Source organism: Rhipicephalus microplus, chromosome X (genome assembly GCF_043290135.1).
Source record: "Rhipicephalus microplus isolate Deutch F79 chromosome X, USDA_Rmic, whole genome shotgun sequence".
In the NCBI taxonomy this organism is placed as follows: domain Eukaryota; kingdom Metazoa; phylum Arthropoda; class Arachnida; order Ixodida; family Ixodidae; genus Rhipicephalus; species Rhipicephalus microplus.
In genome coordinates this window covers 292,483,485-292,502,151 of record NC_134710.1, presented here as the reverse complement: position 1 = coordinate 292,502,151, position 18,667 = coordinate 292,483,485, and the positions used below count along the sequence as shown (strand labels likewise).

At 43.2% G+C, this 18,667-nt stretch overlaps 1 protein-coding gene across 9 annotated transcripts in view; it reads right to left on the bottom strand.

Moving 5' to 3' along the window:
• LOC119161406 (uncharacterized) overlaps positions 1 to 18,667 on the bottom strand; it is a 201,196-nt gene that overhangs the window by 43,751 nt on the left and 138,778 nt on the right. For 4 of the 9 annotated variants that reach the window (XM_037413853.2, XM_037413857.2, XM_037413854.2 and 1 more), the window contains one exon: positions 6,093 to 6,116. The exons of the other annotated variants lie outside the window; for them this stretch is intronic. In XM_037413853.2, coding sequence (XP_037269750.2) covers positions 6,093 to 6,116 — 24 coding nt within the window. The remainder of the gene's footprint in view (positions 1 to 6,092; positions 6,117 to 18,667) is intronic. 9 annotated transcript variants of the gene reach the window in all.

Below are 18,667 nucleotides of genomic sequence, written 5' to 3'. Positions count from 1 at the left end.
AAACGACTGCAGCTCACAGCGGCTCCCCAACATGTTGACCGTCAAGCACACGTCAAATCAAGCTCTCTCGCCCTTTTTTTTATTATTATCAGTGGTTTGATCATTCAAAGCGGTGCTACAAAAACAAGACATGAAAAGTAAGAAATTTTTCGGAGTCAACGCCACGGTAAGAACGCTAGGATCGCAGGCGTCATCGCCATATCATTACACAGGATAGTATGTGTATAATGTATCATACCGGACAATTAGCCCTAGTGTTGATGCCACGGTGCACTCAATTTCCAGTTGGGCTTTCGTTCGCTGTTTGCTCTCAAAATAAATTTAACTTCCACGAGATGGATGAAATTCAAATTTGGCCAAGAAGACCTATGCATGGACCTATGCAATAAAGAGCACGCCTTCATTTTCAAATTTTACGTAAGTGCCTTTCCAAGTCGAACATGGTATCAAAATTGTGAGCCCCTGCCTCTCGTAAATGGCAAACTTGGGCAGATTCTAATGGGCCAGAGCCACTTTTTGGTGATAGCAGCAGCGCTGATTGTGAAAATGACTTTGGCTTATCCAACTTCAGCACACACAGCGAAAGTGCATCACACAGCCTCTGAATGTCGACACATATCCATTGGCAAGCTTTATTCTATCTCCAGGCATGTACTCCGTTTTAAAGATATTCAGTGCACTCTAAAGATTACAGTTTTTATCTGGAGGGTCAACATCATTTGGGTGGTACCAGTTGATGGCAGCAGCTCAACGAGTGGAGTTTGCAGAAGTTATATGGAGTGAACCTCTGTGCATTGCATCCGAGCCATCGATTTCTCGACGCTGTTCTTTACCTCACAAATAATCGCCCAGATGTGCAATGATTGATATGTGGAGTTTAACGTCCCAAAACCACCATATGCCCCGCCGCGGTGGTCTAGTGGCTAAGGTACTCGGCTGCTGACCCGCAGGTCGTGGGTTCGCATCCCGGCTGCGACGGCTGCATTTCCGATGGAGGCGGAAATGTTGTAGGCCCGTGTGCTCAGATTTGGGTGCACGTTAAAGAACCCCAGGTGGTCGAAATTTCCGGAGCCCTCCACTACGGCGTCTCTCATAATCATATGGTGGTTTTGAGACGTTAAACCCCACATATCAATCAAACCACCATATGATGGTTTTGGGACGTTAAACCCCACATATCAATCAAACCACCATATGATTATGAGAGACGCCGTAGTGGAGGGCTCCGGAAATTTCGACCACCTGGAGTTCTTCAACGTGCACCCAAATCTGAGCACATGGGCCTACAACATTTCCGCCTCCATCGGAAATGCAGCCGCCGCAGCCGGGATTCGAACCCGCGACCTGTGGGTCAGCCAGCCGAGTACCTTAGCCACTAGACCACCGCGGCGGGACGCCCAGATGTGCAAGGCAAGCAAAAAATGTACATTGATGTACACTGTCCAATGTCACACAAAACATTCATTCTCTGCGGCACAAACTAGTACTTCAACTCATTACGTAATGACATTACACAATGGCGCGATTGGGCTAAAATTTTACTTTGTATTTAAATAATGTCTGCAGAAAGAATGCTTATATTTGCAGATATTGGATATAGTAGTTCTGGTAAAATATGCACTTTTTTTTTCACTTGGTGCAAAGCAGCATTAATGTTTTTTTCATGCTCTGCTTTCTTTCACTGGAAATTCTTTAAAAATGTTTGCTTAAACGTAATACTAAAATAAAACATTCCTTGTCCTAAAAATTCATATATTTTACAGTATCCCCATTTTACGTAGAAGTAAGCACCCTTACTTTTCCAGTTTTGCTCAAAAGCCAATAAGCCAATCGAAAAAGTGATAATTTAGATTGTCGCCTCTTGCAATTGTTTCACAAAATGGCTGGCCCCTGGAGAAAGGCATAGCGACAGTTTTTCAAAAGCAAGCGACACACTTGGTATTCGTCGCGAATGCAGAGATGAGAGAGCCTTCTGGAGGCACTGAGTGAGCAAACTGCACCTTGTCTCTTTCTTATTTTTAAGAATTTACTCCTGCAGTTTAAGGGGGCACATGGGTCTTTGGGGCCGAAAAATTGCCCAAAAACGCATTTTTTTTTAGATGTCATTTTTGAAATTTACAGGTATTTTTCTATTAGTTTGCTCAGTTTTTCCTCCGAAAAGTTGGTACTTGAACAGTAACAGCTACTTATAAAAGCCATACGGGCCCGATTTGGCGAGATTCTGACGCCAAAATGGCAATTTTTCAATAATTCCCCGCAGCTGCGCCACGGGCAGTATCGCAGTGATCTAGGTCTCATTTGAAAGCGCCGTCTTCGGTCTTCAATTTCCCGCCACTCTGGCTCCTGTCCGCTCATTGGTAGAGTAGAAAACACGCGCCAAAAAAAGCAAAAATACACGTTCCTATTCGCCGGCGAGCGCACGTGACTAAACAGCGCAACGCGATTGGCCGCAAGCGGCATGTGTCGTCTGCTTCGCGCCGTCGGCGGCGCAGTCAGGCGCCATATTGCTCGGACTGAGAACGACGGATTAGCCAAGGATCGCGCGCGATGTGGAAAGCCGGAAGGAAATTCCACACAAGGAATCAGTACGGCAAAAAAAGAAAGAAGTCGCTCCTCGAGAACTTCAAAGGCCGTTCCGCGTTAGCGAGGAGCGCTGGACGAGCAAGCGACCCACCTTCCGTGGCCAGCGGCGAGGCCCCTGATAACATAGGCCTAGCACCTCCGCCGCCGCCCGTTCAAGATAACGCATCCGGCAGCGGCCGCGTTCGTCTTGACACAGCAGTGCTGCACCCGTTAGAAGTGGCAGAGGTGCGTCGCAACGCCGAAAACAAGCTGCAAGAGCTCGCTTCAACTGGAGCAACACAACGCAAGTGCGGCCTGTTAGCCGATATCGACGATGCCGCAGCCACGCCGCTGGACGAAACACGGTTTTTGATCGTGAGTTTGGACCAGGTGAACGAACTGATGCGTGCAGTGAAGTGCAAATTGTGCTCCGGTGATGTAAACATCGGCAAATAGGACAGGGAGTACGGCCTTGCCGTAAAGCTAGTGCTTACGTGCGCGACCTGCGGCGATGTGTCGGTGGCATGGAGCTCGCCGCGCGTTGGAGGCAAGAGCAAGGCAAAGCCGTTTGCCATCAATGTTTTGGGCGCGCGCGCTACGCAGTCTACTGGCAATCAGCAAACGGCATTCAACGACGTTTTTTCATCGATGAACAGTTTTTCACGCGGCCTGCACAACAAAACGTGGCAGAGCTACGTGAAGACGAAACTGACGCCCGCAGCTGTTCGTGCGTCGGAAAAGCTGACCGCGGAGTGCGCGCGATCGGTTCGGGAACTGGACCTCGGCAACCCGGGCAACATCGCTGTGTCGTACGACGGTTCCTGGATGACGAGGGGACACTCGTCGCACATCGGAGTCGGCACAGTTATCGAGTTGTTTACGGGGCTTGTGCTCGATTATGTCGTGCTCTGCAATTTTTGTGCCGGCTGCGAGCGGGCGCCTAAAGAAAGTGACCCGTCCTACAACGAGTGGAAAGCGAACCACCACTGCCAGAAAAACAGCACAAAAAAAAGCTGGAGAGATGGAAGTGGAAGCTGCCCTCATTCTGTTTCAGAGGTCGTGGGAGCGTCATAAGCTGAGATACACTACAGTTCTTTCTGATGGCGACTGCCGCATCTACCCTGCTTTGAAGGAAGCAGATGCGTATGGTTTTATAAAGGTAACCATAGAGGAATGTGTGAACTACGTCCAGAAGAGGATGGGCACGCAACTGCGCAATCTCCCCAAGCAGAGGCCAGCTGGCTCTGAGAGCCTCAGTGATAGGGGGCGGCTGACTGGTGACCTGGTTAACAAATTGACCTCTTACTATGGCTAGGCCATCAAATCTCGCAAAGGGGACGTGCCAGCCATGCACAATGCTGTGATGGCCGCATACCACCATGTGACGTCCAACGATGCCGTGTCCAACCACAGCCTGTGCCCTACAGGTCCTGACTCGTGGTGCCGCCAGAACGCTGCCAAGGCCAGGGGTGAGCCGGCCCCCAAACACCGCTACAACCTGCCGCCGTATGTCTGTGAGGCCTTGCTTCCAGTGTACGAACGCTTGGCAGACAAGAAGCTGCTGGAGCGCTGCCAGCGAGGCAAGACTCGGAACAGTAATGATGAAAGTCTCCACTCTGTGATTTGGTCGCTGGCCCCGAAGGAGCGCCATGCATCACTGCACAGTGTAGAAGCTGCGGTCGCCGAGGCAGTGATGAGGTTTAATGCCGGAAGTCAAGTAACATCATCCAAGATCCTCAAAGAGCTGTGCTTGAACCCCGGCCTACTGAGTAGCAAACGCATGGCTGAAAAAGACCGCCGCCGAACCAGGAACTCTACCCTCAGGCGTGCGTCTGCAGAAAATGTGCAGCGGACGCTCAAGAAGCGGCACCTGGATGCCAGCAGTCAAGGGGACTATGCTTCTGGGGCCTACTAGTCATTTCGCTCCAAAAATGTACAGAATGTTTTACCGTTTACATTAAACATTGCACCGTTGTGTTTTTTGCCATTTTCTCAAAATGCATAATTTTGACGTTTAGGAAATTCTAGAGAGGTACATCTCGGCATGCGGTGCAGCTAGAAAGATAATTTCTTTTGCATTGTCAAGCTGAATGTTTAAACCTTGAAGTAAGGGAAACAGATTTTGCATTTCACGTTTAAATAATTGTTTAAATAACTGGTTAGCAGGCATACTTTAAACCGAGAAATTAGAATTGATGTAAACTTGCATGTGTGATTGCCAGTCAAAAAAACTGCTTCCGTCATTTCATTCTCCACAACTTCTAGTATCTATTCATGCCATGCTGGTAATTTTTTGTTGACTAGTTTTTTTTCTATTGTTCTCAAGAACAATCACGAAAGATTTTTAATTATCTCGGGAACTAATTAGCTTACATCAAAACTAATTGGATATTTGAAATCAGCTAAAAAAACTGAACAAGCCCATGGAGTTTCATTAAAATTGGTTGGAAAGTAAAAAAAAAGTTTCTAAGACCAGTGTAAAGAAAGTAAAGCTTAAACTGATGACTACTTTCAATGTTGCTCAATAAAAGCGAGTTGTTGAGGGAGTATTCGTATTTTACTCTTCATTTCCCCAATTGAGATTCTTTTCTTACGCTTTATGACAATATGCAGATTTTGCAGGCCCAATTAGATTCTGTTCAATAATAGTAGACTGAATAAGGGTTTGTTTCGTAATAAAACAATTGTGATAGTTTAGAACTCGTAAAAAGCTGCCAAAGAGAGGATTATGACCCCGTTCATTCAAGCTTCATTTATTTAGCCTGAAAAATCAAACAGTCTGGCGACAAATCAACCCTGTGTGCTCAGCAAAACTGGTACGCAAACATTGTTCCTGTGAAACAAATTGCACTGGTTCCACTAATCTCAAACGTGCTACTGTAACAAACATAGAGCGTGCTTCACAGAAGAGGTCTTTGTTCTTTTCCAGTTCTCTGTAGATGTCTCAAGATATATATATATATATATATTCTTTCTTGAGAGTGGTGCCAAACACCGTGCTCGCGTTTCTCCATGGTAGGCTGGCAGGTGAATGCAGCACCATCGTGTGCCTCTTTCAGTGCGCAAAAAACTCTGCAATTATGTTCACATCAAGGAAAACTAACAGAAGCACATAAAATATAACTTTAAGCTATACATATTTGTTTTCAAACAAAGTAAGCCTACATGCAGGTTTTTTGGTCCTGTTTAACAGCCTGAACCACATTGCCGTTCGGCGACAACAGCGGTCATAATTTCACAACTTTCTGAGCAAAATTTAATCTACAATCCATTTTTCATTATACAAGAGCACGTTCATTGCCCCCGATGTGACAAGAAATCTAGACATTTCTGTAAAAAAAAAAAAACACAGTGGTAGACAGTCCCCTTGTGTAGTTACGCGAGCCCCCCCCTCCCCCAAATTGGCTGAAAAAAAAAAAGCCTAACATCAGCAAACATTGCTGCAGTGCTTCAAATAAATGAGGGCTAAACATCCCATCCACACACTCAAGCACACACACACGCCCAGTAAAATAAGATCTTGTACATACCTTAATGTATGCGTGGTCACGCGTCTGTTTTGACAGATAAAATAGAAAAATATCAGTAAATGCACTAGCTTTAATAAGATATAAAATAATAGACTAAAATTAATGCTCATGCAACAGCAGACGTACAAGGCAGATTTTCAAAGCAAAAGCAACATCATATTCAATGTGGGTTGTAATGCAAATTACCAAATACCGAAAACACAGCAAACAAAAAACTATAATTCTGGTCTTTCTCATGCTCACCCTATGTACTGATCTTGCACACACTACACCAATGCGATATTAACTGACCGATTAAGTACCCATACAAAGCTCCAATAATTAGGTATAAAGAGACAAAACGACCCGCAAGGGATCAGTCCGTCGAAAAACATGCTTGGTAAAATAAGACACTTCATGCTTTGAAAATAAAGACACTTCATTATATAAAATCACAAAGTAATTCCTATTAAAGTGCCATTTTCCATTCTCTCGAACAATGAAGCAAACAATAAAAATGTTTCTTTGATAACATCGAGCTATAAACCAGTCACACACTCACATAAAACAAGCGCTGAACGAAAAAAAAAAAGTCCATAGAAAAAAGTTTGCAGTGTTAGATGCCAGATGCAGCTATAACAGACGTCAAGTGGCACATAAGCTATCTAAATCAAATTCACTAGTCTTTGCTAAAATGAAATGATAAAAGGCAACTTGAATGTGCTGCAGGCAAGAGCAAGCTCACTTTACAAACATATATGCTTTAGCACCAAGTAAGCTGTTAATGCGATTGCAACGAATGACTAAAACATCAAATGGAATCCAAAGGTCTACAAAAGTCTACTAAGGGAAACTGCAAATGTGACAATAGAAGTTTGCAAGCTTAAAATTACATTTAGCAAAAAAAAAAGACTGTACACTGTACGGCTATTAAACTGGCTTCACTGTTAAACTAAAAAATTGAAGATTTATGACAACAATTCTTTAAACTTTTCCATTACTTATGTAGACTGATCAGGGAGATGCTACTATATAAGGAAAGAAGTGTATACTTAAGCGCTCGTTTTTCCGTGTGTGATAATATAATGAGATCTAACAGACAATAATACCAAAGAAAGTATAGGGGAAGTTATAATGTAAATGTGAAGAAAGAAAAGTTGGTGGAAAGATAACTTGGTGTGAGCAGGAATCGAGAGAGAGAGAGAGAGAGAGAGAGAGAGACACACACACACACACACACACACACACACACAATACTTGCTTTTACATGCTTTGTCTTCACTTTGATGACAAAATACCAAGGTTCGATTCCGCTTTAAAGAGCACAAGGCGGCTTCCAAACTAAAACGCTTATTGTCGACACTTCCCTTAAAACTGTCCCCTGGCTGCTTGCCATTGCATATTGCATGAAGAATTAACTAAAACTACATGCTCAAAATATTCACGATTCCAAAGCTCTCATGACTGAAGAAATAATTCAAAAAGCAAATCTTTGTCACACAAATGAGCTTTCATTTCCAAATTTTTATCGAGATGATATCCTGGATAACTTCTCGAGTTTGGACATCATGTTTTTGTACTTATGATAGCCAGATCAGGATGAAATTTCTCACACATTTTCAAACATTTTAAGGCTGTAATTAGCTCCTATAAAACTCGATATTCTTTATATACTTATGAACTTAAGGTGAGCATTTACCATACTTATTCAAATCTAAGCAGAATTTTTTTTTTTTTTTTTTTCAAAGTTCTTTACATCAAACTCCAGGGTCAGCTTACGATTCGAGGATTTTGAAAAACCTACCATTTTTCATTACGAAAAGAGGTGCACAACTAGCGCCACTTGGATGGTTTATAGCCCTTAGTAGCCAAGGCAACACCTGGTTTAAGTACACATGTGAGGTCGCCATTTTTATCTTTGAGGCGAGTGTTAAGGTTAGTTTAGAGGTTGAGGCGAGCTGCATTTGTCATTTCGAGGCGCTGCGTCGTGCTCCCTACCAGGCAGCAGAAATCGGGCACCTTTCTTTTTTTGTTCTAACCACCACCTCCACCACCACCACCGTTTCGAGTCGCCCTTTGATGTCAAACAATAGGTGTAATTATAGTGCTGCTTATAAAAGGAAAGTTTTCCGTTCCGAGCTGCAGAGTTGTCCATCGTTCAGGCCGGGCAGGACTTTGGAATAAACAAAAAAAAAGTGCCTCGCTGGATTGGCTGCAGCAAGGGACGACAACCTGGGAACTTAGGTCATCATGAACCAAGTGCTTTGTTTCATCTTTACATTCAATAAATGTTCTCTGTTTGAGAACGTCTTCGCCATTTCGTTCTGCCTACATTCAATGTGAGCTTTCTTTTTTGTTTGGGGCAGGAGGGGGAATGGCATCAGCCTTTTGGGGGTCTGCTTAAGAGTCTGCGTACGACCTAGATTCAAGTTAATACGGCAGTATGGGCTGGGAATTTAAAAAACAAATCGCATTACACTTTTTCTTGTTTACATATCTTATACACACTTTTTTGTTAGTTATTCTACAGTTAATCAGGAGTTATAAGCAGCATGGGTCATTAATGGCTCATAACCATAAAAGTTTAGTGGCAGAAAAAGTGTCTCAACACAAAAACCTATGTTAACAGCAAAAATTTCATTGTCATACGCTACAGATTAAAGCAACTTTGTTGGTTTTTTTTTTTTTTTTTGAGAGCCCCCATGTCCCCTTAATTGCGATTTCAATTTGAAATTCTCCTTCAACTATCCTTATTTTCAAGTCTATACTTTTCACTCGTGGTGATAAGAGATGGCCCGCCAACATGCACTGGATGACAAGAGTTGCTTAGAATTGCACGACTACAAATTGAGCCAGATTTATATGCTGTGCAGGGATTCAGACGAAGCTCTGAGCCTCGCACATCGTGAAATTGCCAGGGAAAGGCACAATGCCACTGTGGAGGGCATCAATGCTGGCTAGCAGTATGACTGACTAAACAAAGTATCAAAATTCTCAACAGCTATCCAGGTTTCCCCAGCCCTCACAAATAGAACTTCCCAAACAAGTCAGGGTGATTAACTGCCCCACTCAATCCAAAGCTACACATAGCATGCAGTCTTGCATGCTTGGAATACTCTCTCAGGGTGATTGACTACTTACTTGGAATAGAGTATTCCAAGCAAATGCAAAGCCTAATGGTTAAATTTAGTAATGCCACTTTACAGCCTTTCCCACTTTCCTGAAGAAGCTGCAGTTGATTAAATAAACAAAAAATCTGCAGAAATGCATGTACATCCCAGTATATAAAAATCTGTGTGCCTTGGCTCATAAGGTAGTTACACGTACAACGGCAAGAGGAGCAGAGTTAGAGTGCATTTTGCCATTTCCTTAGTCCTTCGCACGCAGCACTGATTCTGCATTAAAGACAATAATAAGCTCGCATATACCACCACTAAAGAGAAGAAAATTCTGGTGAGTTTAGCCACATCCACTCCTTTCGAGGCCAAGGGTGAGTGACCCTCTTCCCACAGACAAGCCGCGTTGCACCGCTGACGTGCAGTGCTCCATCGCACATTCATATCATCCGCAATGACTGAAGAAGCCGTTCGTATAACACTGAATCACGGCACATTTTGTATAAGCTAATCCATCTAAAACAATCTTAAAATTCATAACATCGAGATTCTACAGTAGTACGTTTTTCTTCAACAAGGGCCAGGGTTGCCAATGCCATCAGTAACGATGGATGGAAGTTTCTGTAATCACCATCATCATTATTGGTGAAGTCAGTTCATCATGTGGCAGGCAACACTGATAGTGATGGTTTTTGAGGGGGCAAATGGCATTGTTGGCTAAAGAACACAGTGCCTTTTTATGTACCGTAAAATCCTGAGCAGACACCCCTACCTGAGAGCAAGCACCCCGCTCCCTCAATTTTCACTGTTTTTATTCGCCCAATCAATGTGAATGAAAACAGTGAATGCATGCGTGCACGGCTGCCTGGTTCCTACATCGAAAAACCAAGAATTTCCACAAAAAGATGCAGAAGCACAGGAAGGATTTCCGTAAACTGAACAGCGAGTGGCACAACACTGTGAGCAGTCTAATCATCACTTCCTGGAATGCTGGCGCATTCAACAGCCAGCAAAAGCATCAACCGTACCACAGGGTCACTGCCACTGCCCTCCCTCTTCTACTATAAAGTTTTCTCTCTCTATTTCTTGGCGTTAATGTGTATGACCCTCCTAAACTGCAGAGCCATGCATGATTTCACTGCTCCAACACGGCAGGCCGCGTGTTCTAGCGCTATTTTCACATCTCGAAAATATACATCGAACAGATTAAACTTTGCTATTATCGCTTTAAAAAAATCCTTTTCACTATATGGCCAACCAACTATGCTCAAGTGGCCAGACAAAGCTCTGGACGCCCGGGGCAATCTGGATTTCCGGGATATTTTCCTATGACCCGTACAATAGAGAGAAACGATCGAAATCTCGGAGTCCCACAGGTAATCCATGAGACTCGGCAGGTATGCGATTCCTTGCCGGCATCTATCAAGCGTGTGCAGTTTCTTTCGAGACGAAACCCGGGGGTCGTAGTTGGAAGCACACTCCAGAGTAATGCACGGCGCTTCGGCCGAGCTGTCAATTTCTTCCAGCTGTCTTTCACTGCTCAGCTCACCAGCATACACGAACAAATGTCTGTGGATGCTTCTTTTTAGAAAGGCAAACATACACGAAAGAGACTATTCGTGGAGAATCTACTTAGGAATTGAATTGCTTATTTTCATCTCTACTGTAATACCTCAGAGTTATTTTCACACCACATTCCTTCAAAGATTATGGCCAGAAGCCTTTTTTTTTTCATTCTTTGCTTTTCGAAGTGTCATAGACTGAGCAGATAAACTCCGTCCGCGATGGCAGGCTGCACAGGATAATCCATATACTGCTGCACCCTCATCGACTTTATTTTTTGAAAGAACAGTTTTTGACAATTATGTTTGAAACTTGTGCAACCTTTTTGTAGAATAGTAAACTACAAATGATATTTCTCGAAATATTTATAACATTATTTTTGATGGTAAGTGGGGTTTAACGTCCCAAGACCACCATATGATTATGAAAGACGCCGTAGTAGAGATATTGACCCCCTGGTGTTCTACGATGTCATACCTGCCAACATGGCAACAGAGAAGTTTGTAAAACCTCTGAGCAGGGAAGGGGGTGGGGTAGCAGACTTTTTTTATTTGTAGGTGTGATGGATTTGCCTTTAGTGACAAGATAATCATGTTTTGCCGCCAAAAGTCAAATCGACACTCTGAATTATTTTCCTTCAATATCGGCACCAAAAGAAAAGCACGAAAAATCGTCAAAAACAAAAGGGGGAGGGGGGTCTCAAACGTAAGCGCGAAAATCGGCGTAGCGGTCTCATAATGGCTTGGAGTGGCCGAACACACAAGGGTAGGATTTCCCCACTAAGTTGAGTTTGGTAGGGGAAGCGCAAATGCTCCCGAAATTCCCTGTCATCAAAACTAGCAAAAAAAAAAAATTGATTTCCATCAAAACAACTTGATCTTCACACGTGAATGGACAGGAGAGCGCAGCTGGCTGCCGCGAAAGCGCGGGTCAAAGCTTTGGCTTTGCTCACTATAGAAAGCCAAAGCAATGCATAGTGGCGCTTCGACTCTGGACAGGCAGCGCCATCTTGGATAGAAAAGTAGAAATCGGGGATATAGATGGCGCGCTATCCCTTCGATCCAATGCGCTGCCGCTCGCTTACATGCTCATGCAGAGAGAGTGCGCTGCATTTGAGTCACCTCACAATGTACCGTTTGCAGTGTGGCTTCACAAAGATCTCCGAGCTGGACAAGAACTTTCGAGAAGTGATTCGAACAAAAGGAGTAAAACTCGTAAGTCAAGTTTATGATGCAGAGCAGACGACTCAAGACCAGGACGCCCGTATCACTGCGAAATGCATTTCTCGGACCGCACTGTGATAATACCGCGTACGACGTATGTCTCAAGGTAAGTTTCACTCTGCCGACATGAAACCGCGTGCTCCATCGATGTGCTGTGTTTACGCTTATAGAAACCGCACATGCGCCGCTGTCGCCGTGAAGCAGCAAGATAAAATTAACCACAGCGAGTCAAGTTGAAGTGCTCACCTTTATTTTTTCCGGCTCTAGTATCATACTTGCTCTATCTTTCGCGAACCTGGCTGTGACTAGACGGGAAACTGATACAGCTTTACACGTGGAGAGCGTCTCTTGGTGTTTTCTGCATTGCTGTGGCAGCCCACAACACAATACTCCGGACCTCGCCGACGCTTCCGTGGGGCTGCTTCTTCCATTGCGGAAAGGCAACCACGCACAGCGAGCGTCTCGTTTCAGCGCGCCAAGCTGACGGCACAGCGCCTTTCCCCACACCAACTGCAGAATGTGTTCACGCATGTCGCATGCGCTCCCATTTCAACGAAACACACTCAGTCACCAGTGACCTCTCCGACGTCTCTCCTCAAGTGTTCCGGATCTCGTCGGCAGGGCTAGGCAAAGCATTGTCATCGCTTCGCAAGCTTGCGCTTCGGTTCCCTATAGATTTTTTGGACAGGAAAGCCAAAAGGCTTCTAGCCTTTTTAATGTCTTTGCCCTATTTGATCTACCATTATGTCAGCCACGTGCCCTCGGAACCCGTAGACCGCTCTCGCATCGCCGTGACCGCAGTCTTGCGCGCGGCGGTTGCGACAAATGGTAGTTTTGTTTTCAATTCATGTGCCTTCAAAACTAAGCCATTTTTTACGCTATCTACGATCGCAACTGCTGCGATTTTATTCACAGAGTTTGCGAAAAGCAACGTTGCTTTGACTGGTCAAGTGTTGGCTGCTTGCACGCTTTCGAAGTTCTGTCAGTAATGTCATCGCCATACATAATAGTGTTGAACTACCGCTGTTTCATCCACAGCGGTTGTGGCAACGACAACCACACGCACTGTAAAAGAGAGTGCGTGCGCTAGTTAAACGCATACTTCCGAAGCTTCGAGCACGCTACTCTCGATCGGGCTTCCTTTAACGGTTTCAGTACTGAAGTTCATCACACGCCGCAATTAGAAAAAGTGTTCGGTTCGGAATACTCGAATTTTGGCCCAATGGACAAATGAATTTGGCTGAGGATTTTCACGAATTCGTATCTGCCACGGTTTCGCATACCAGAGTTCTTACTGAACGTTTGGATGAGTGCCTCTCAAATTCATTTATAATAAAATGCGATGGGCTCACAAAAAGCCTAGAACGGACTGACCTGCATTTTTGGCAATGCGGCCAGATCTCTCACACAAATTTTGATTTCTGGGAGATTTTCATTGCGACCGTACAAATGAAAGAAACGGTCGAAACCCGGGAGTCTCCCGGACGATGCGGGCGACTGGGCAGGTTTCTGATGATGTTAGCACCAATACATATTTTTCTCTCCTGGTGGCGGAATACAGCACAACGCAGTTTTTGTGGCCTCCACAACTAGCTACAACTAGCTACGGCAATTTTCTGTAGTCAATTGCGAAGGCCACGCTATTTTACCAATTTTATTTTTTTTATGAGAAGTGAAATATTTTTCGTAAAATTTCAGACAAGATTTGTAAAATCATAATAGCGGTAAAAAACTTGTACATTTCATCAGAAAATCGGAAGAGTTCATAGGTATGCACAATGTGCATCGAAATCCGAGCACACGGGCCTACACCATTTTCGCCTCTATCGAAAAATGCTGCCAGTGCAGCCAGATTCGATACCGCGACCTGCGGGTCAGCAGCCGAATACCGTAGCCACTAGACCACCACGGCAGGACTCATTATTTTTTGTTATCCTCTCTTTTAAACATCATTCGTATAATCACTGTATAAACTTTTCAATATAGGCTTCTTATTTCTGATGTGTGTGTTAAATATATGTGTAATATTCATGATTTTGAACAGAACATTCTTTTAGCTACAGCTTTGTACTAAAAGTAAATAAAGCTATAATATCTAGCCGTAGAAAAAAAATGTTTTTTACACCTAGTAAAAACGGCCTCTTTTCCCGCAGTAGCTGAAGAGTTAACAAGCAGCCCTTTAACTATGACTATCCAGAGATGCAGTGGCATTTTTTTAACCGTTAGCTAATGGGAAATGGTTTTCCTGAATAACTTTTGAATTCATTGCATTCAATCAGAATGTAAGGACAGTGAATGGTTTACCACACTTCACTCACATGGGTAGATTACCAACCACCTGACAGAAGGAATGCATATGTACTGAAGCATGCCCCGTTTATAGCCACATACGTGTTACTTATGTGGAACATTCTTTTAGCTACAGCTTTGTACTAAATAATGTAAATAAAGCTATAATATCTAGCCGCAGAAAAAAATGTTTTTTACACCTAGTATAAACGGCCCCTTTTTTCGCGGTAGCTAAACAGTTAACAAGCGGCCCTTTAACTATGACTATCCAGAGATGCAGTAGAATTTTTTAAATTGTTAGGTAATGGGAAATGGTTTTCATGAATAGCTTTTGAATTCATTGCATACGATCAGAATGTAAGGACAGTGAATGGTTTACCACCCTTCCCGCACATAGGTAGATTACCACCCGACACAACGTATGCATATGTACTGAAGCATGCCCCATTTTTAGCCACATACGTGTAACTTATTTGCAGCACAACTCCGAAACTGGAGGCCAATCCACAATATGTGGCTAGATATAAAATTTACTTTGTGTTTGCCTATCCCATAACCACTACAATAAGCCATTAGGTTTCATTTTATGAAATAATTTAGGTCTAATCCTGGGACAGCTGTGGGTGTGTCGGCAGCACTTTCGTGGATGGATGCAATTAGTAGTACACCACCACATTTTTAGATCTCGTGGCGCCCTGGCACTCAGCACGCAACAACATACATTCCGAGTGTGTGAATCTCGCAGAAAAGTGAACGGAGCGAGACAAGGTCAGGATTGTATGTTTTTTCTAGAGCTTTTAAAGCTTTTACCAGGCCAATGTATCTGTATATGACTGCACAGTGTAGTGGAAATTCTTTAATGCTTTCAACAGTCGCAAATACAGTATAGCCTCTGCCGTGACGATGCTAGTATTGCGCAAAATCTGAGCTTTTGAAAAGGATAGGCCAACCATGGAGTAGGACACACCAGTGTAAGACTCCAAAGGATCAGTAAAGAATTCAGGACACGTGCTGGAGTTCGACGAAGTACCCAGGAATTATTTTAGTGCTTAAAATAAGCACTATGTCTTGTTTAACAAAATCCCACCGCAATGCTGCAATTACATTTAGCTGCGCTCTTCTGCCATAGTTGCCAATGCCATCAGTAACGATGGATGGATGCTTTTGTAATCACCATTATCATAGTTGGTGAAGTCAGTTCATCATGTGGCAGGCAACCTTGAGGGAGAGGGCACCAGGTGGTTGAGGGCTTCAAAGAAATTTGATGATGTTAAACCTATGAAAGACAATTGGTTTTATCAATAATTATATAAATTAGGTACATTTATCTAATGAAATGTGAGAAGATTTTCAGCAAATGCAGCAAAACCCCGCCATATTACTGCCTACAGCGTTTTCCTGGCTGCTACCGTAGCTTTCACCCTCTCTTACTTTAACACTCACAAAATCCAATAAATTAGGACCCGGCTTCACTACAACCCTAGCAACCACACAACATGGTGGAAACATACACCATGACAGATTTCAGGATCCTAGGCCCATCGCAGTGGTCTAGTGGCTAAGATATTCGGCTGCTGACTCGCAGGTCCCGGGATCAAATCCCGGATGCGACGGGTGCATTTTCGATGGAGGCAGAAATGCTGTAGGCCCGTGTGCTCATATTAGGGTGCACATTAAAGAACCCCATTGTGGAATATTTTACAGCGCAACAGGTTAGAACGGACAGAGAAGGGACACATCGCTGACCGTTCTCTGTTCTAACCCGTTGCACTGTAAAATATTCCATGATGAACATCCACCAACTCACCTAACTCGCGATTCTACTAAAGAGCCCAAGGTGGTAGAAATTTCCGGAGCCTTCCACTACGGCATCTCTCATAATCATACGGTGACTTTGGGACGTTAAACTCGACATATCAGATTTTAGGATTCTTCTAGCAAAAAAGCTAGACCTTAGACATCTGTATTTACTGTCCAAATATGGAGCTTCTCGCATGTTTCAGCCATTAAATTTGTTTTGGCACAGACAATTACTAAACAAACGCTTCCAAGTCTGTTTCTGTTACCCAAAGAGGTGTCATGATGGCATGGACTAATCACCATTGTCACAAAGGTCCAAGCTCGCCTTAGAATTGTCATACCATCTTTATAAAAAAAAAGAGGAAAAAAGTAAAGAGGAGACAATCGCAGTAGTCCAAAAACAATTTGAAATAACTTATGCAAGCACAATGACATGTCCCAGTTGCCCGTTTTCCAAGAGCGACTCAAAACACTAAAGACGGAACATTTTTTTTTCTCATTATTACATTACCTTATACTAATACAAAATGCATTAGTTTTGCTGTGAGAAGACACTTGGTCTAAAAGGGAAAGTCCATAAAAAAAAAATGTGCAGCAAGTTTTTGCGGTAGCCTCAGCGTCCCATCTCCAATGTCAAAAGAATTAGACGCCTTATGTTTAGTTTCTTTACTAGTAAAAATTAAATGCATTGTAATCTTAAAGAGCTAGAGATTTACCCAGCACATTTCAGAAAATTTCACTGAGCCAATGTAGAGATCTGGAGGATTGGGAATCGCATAAATAATTTTTTAATGTTTTGGAGCAAATGTCTAAAATTAAACTTGCTTAATTATCTGTTTTAGTACTGAACCTGTAAGTGCAAATTAGTGGCAAGAGTGTTTCTTTAAAATGGCTTTAGTTACACTTCAGTTTTTCTTTGAGGACAACTATGCTGCCCCTAGTTTTCTACAGCCTTTTGAAATGAATAACGCCTAAGTGAAAAAGTCCGGAAGACACACATGGCCAATTACCATAGCTATTGATGGACCCTATATTGAAGTACCATTTGACATGGAACATATAAGAGGCAGTTATAGCAGTCTGCATTTCATATTAAAATAGTGTTGTAGCCACTGTTTATTTTGTTCACCCGATTAGGGTGTACAACCCTGAATACCTTTATGAGGCCTTCTAATTTCATTTTAGAAGCAACTGTCGAAACTGATAAACATCCTGCAGAAATTATATTATACTTAAATAGAAAATTACAACAGAATTCAATATGACCTGACAGGAAGGGCAAGGAACTTCACAAACTGACAACAGTAGCTCTTTTTTTGCTGGCATTTTTTTTGTAAAAGAAAATGTTCACTAAAGTAAACTGTTTTATTGGGGTATTTTGTTTATTGCACATGTAATTGGCAAAGTGACTGCCCGACTTAGACAGTTTAATTGTACAGTACTGCATTTTTCATTTGTGACCCCCACCCTCAAAAACACTTTCTAAAAAGCTTTCTAAAAATGATACCCGCATTTTGCCGCGTAGCTGGCTTCTTTGCATAGTTGTGAAGCACTGCCTTGAATCAGCCTTTGCAACCACTTTTTTTTTCTCTTTGCTCCAAATTTAAAAATTCTTAGTACAGGTTATACACAAAAAAAATATAGCAATAAAACTATAAAGTTTGCACGAGCTCTCAGTGAACTTTGCTAGCTATCCTTCGCTAAAAAAATGCCCTTGCAGTAATGAAAACGTAACAGGAAATGAAACCCCCCTACCCAATATATTATGTATGTATCTGCAACAACATACCAAGGTGCTATTACCCCATTATGGCACGCACCTTCCTGGCATGCTGCAGTATGCAATATAAGGTAACAGAGGCGAAGTTACTGTGCAAATAACTTCCCCTTCAGCATAATGTAGGTGAACCATTTTGTTGCCGTAACAGAAGGAGCTTTGTCTTGGGAAAGTTAATCACAATTCAGACAGCACAAAAACCAACGCCATTTTGCCTCAGTTACCTCCTGTTCGTCTGCTGTTTTCATTCTATTTTCTTCTGAAGAAATGAGTGAGAGTCGACGGAAGTTTAAGATAGGTTTTAAAGGGGCCCTGAAACACTTTTGCAAGTAACCATGGAATCGATTCACTGAGAGAGCTTACTGCCTCAAGAATTCAACGCCACAAAAATATTAAGAATCCGTTCAGTGCAAGTGGAGTTGCAAAGACTTGTCGCATGCTGCAATTACATTCTTTGTTCTCTCGTCCCGACGAAAGCGCTGAAAGCTAAGCAGGTAGGGATGGCAGGGCCACAGAAAAATGTCACGCCCGCCTCGTGACCTAGAGCACTTTTTTTTTCTTTGAACGCACGATTTTTTCAGTGTGATCGCGTACGCGCGCGTAGACACGCATCAGCCTCCCCTGGCGATCTCTGTAACAAGTGAGCATGCCATGTTCAAATCAGCCAATGGCTGATAGATGGGCTTGCTACGTGCGATTTTTGGGCATATTCCGTGATTCGTCAAGAGAAGAGAAAGCTCTTATAATTTATTGTGAATTCCAGGCCATGTGCTGCGCTACAATATTTGTCGCGCGTGTTATCGGGAACCTTTACTACCGATCAGCAGT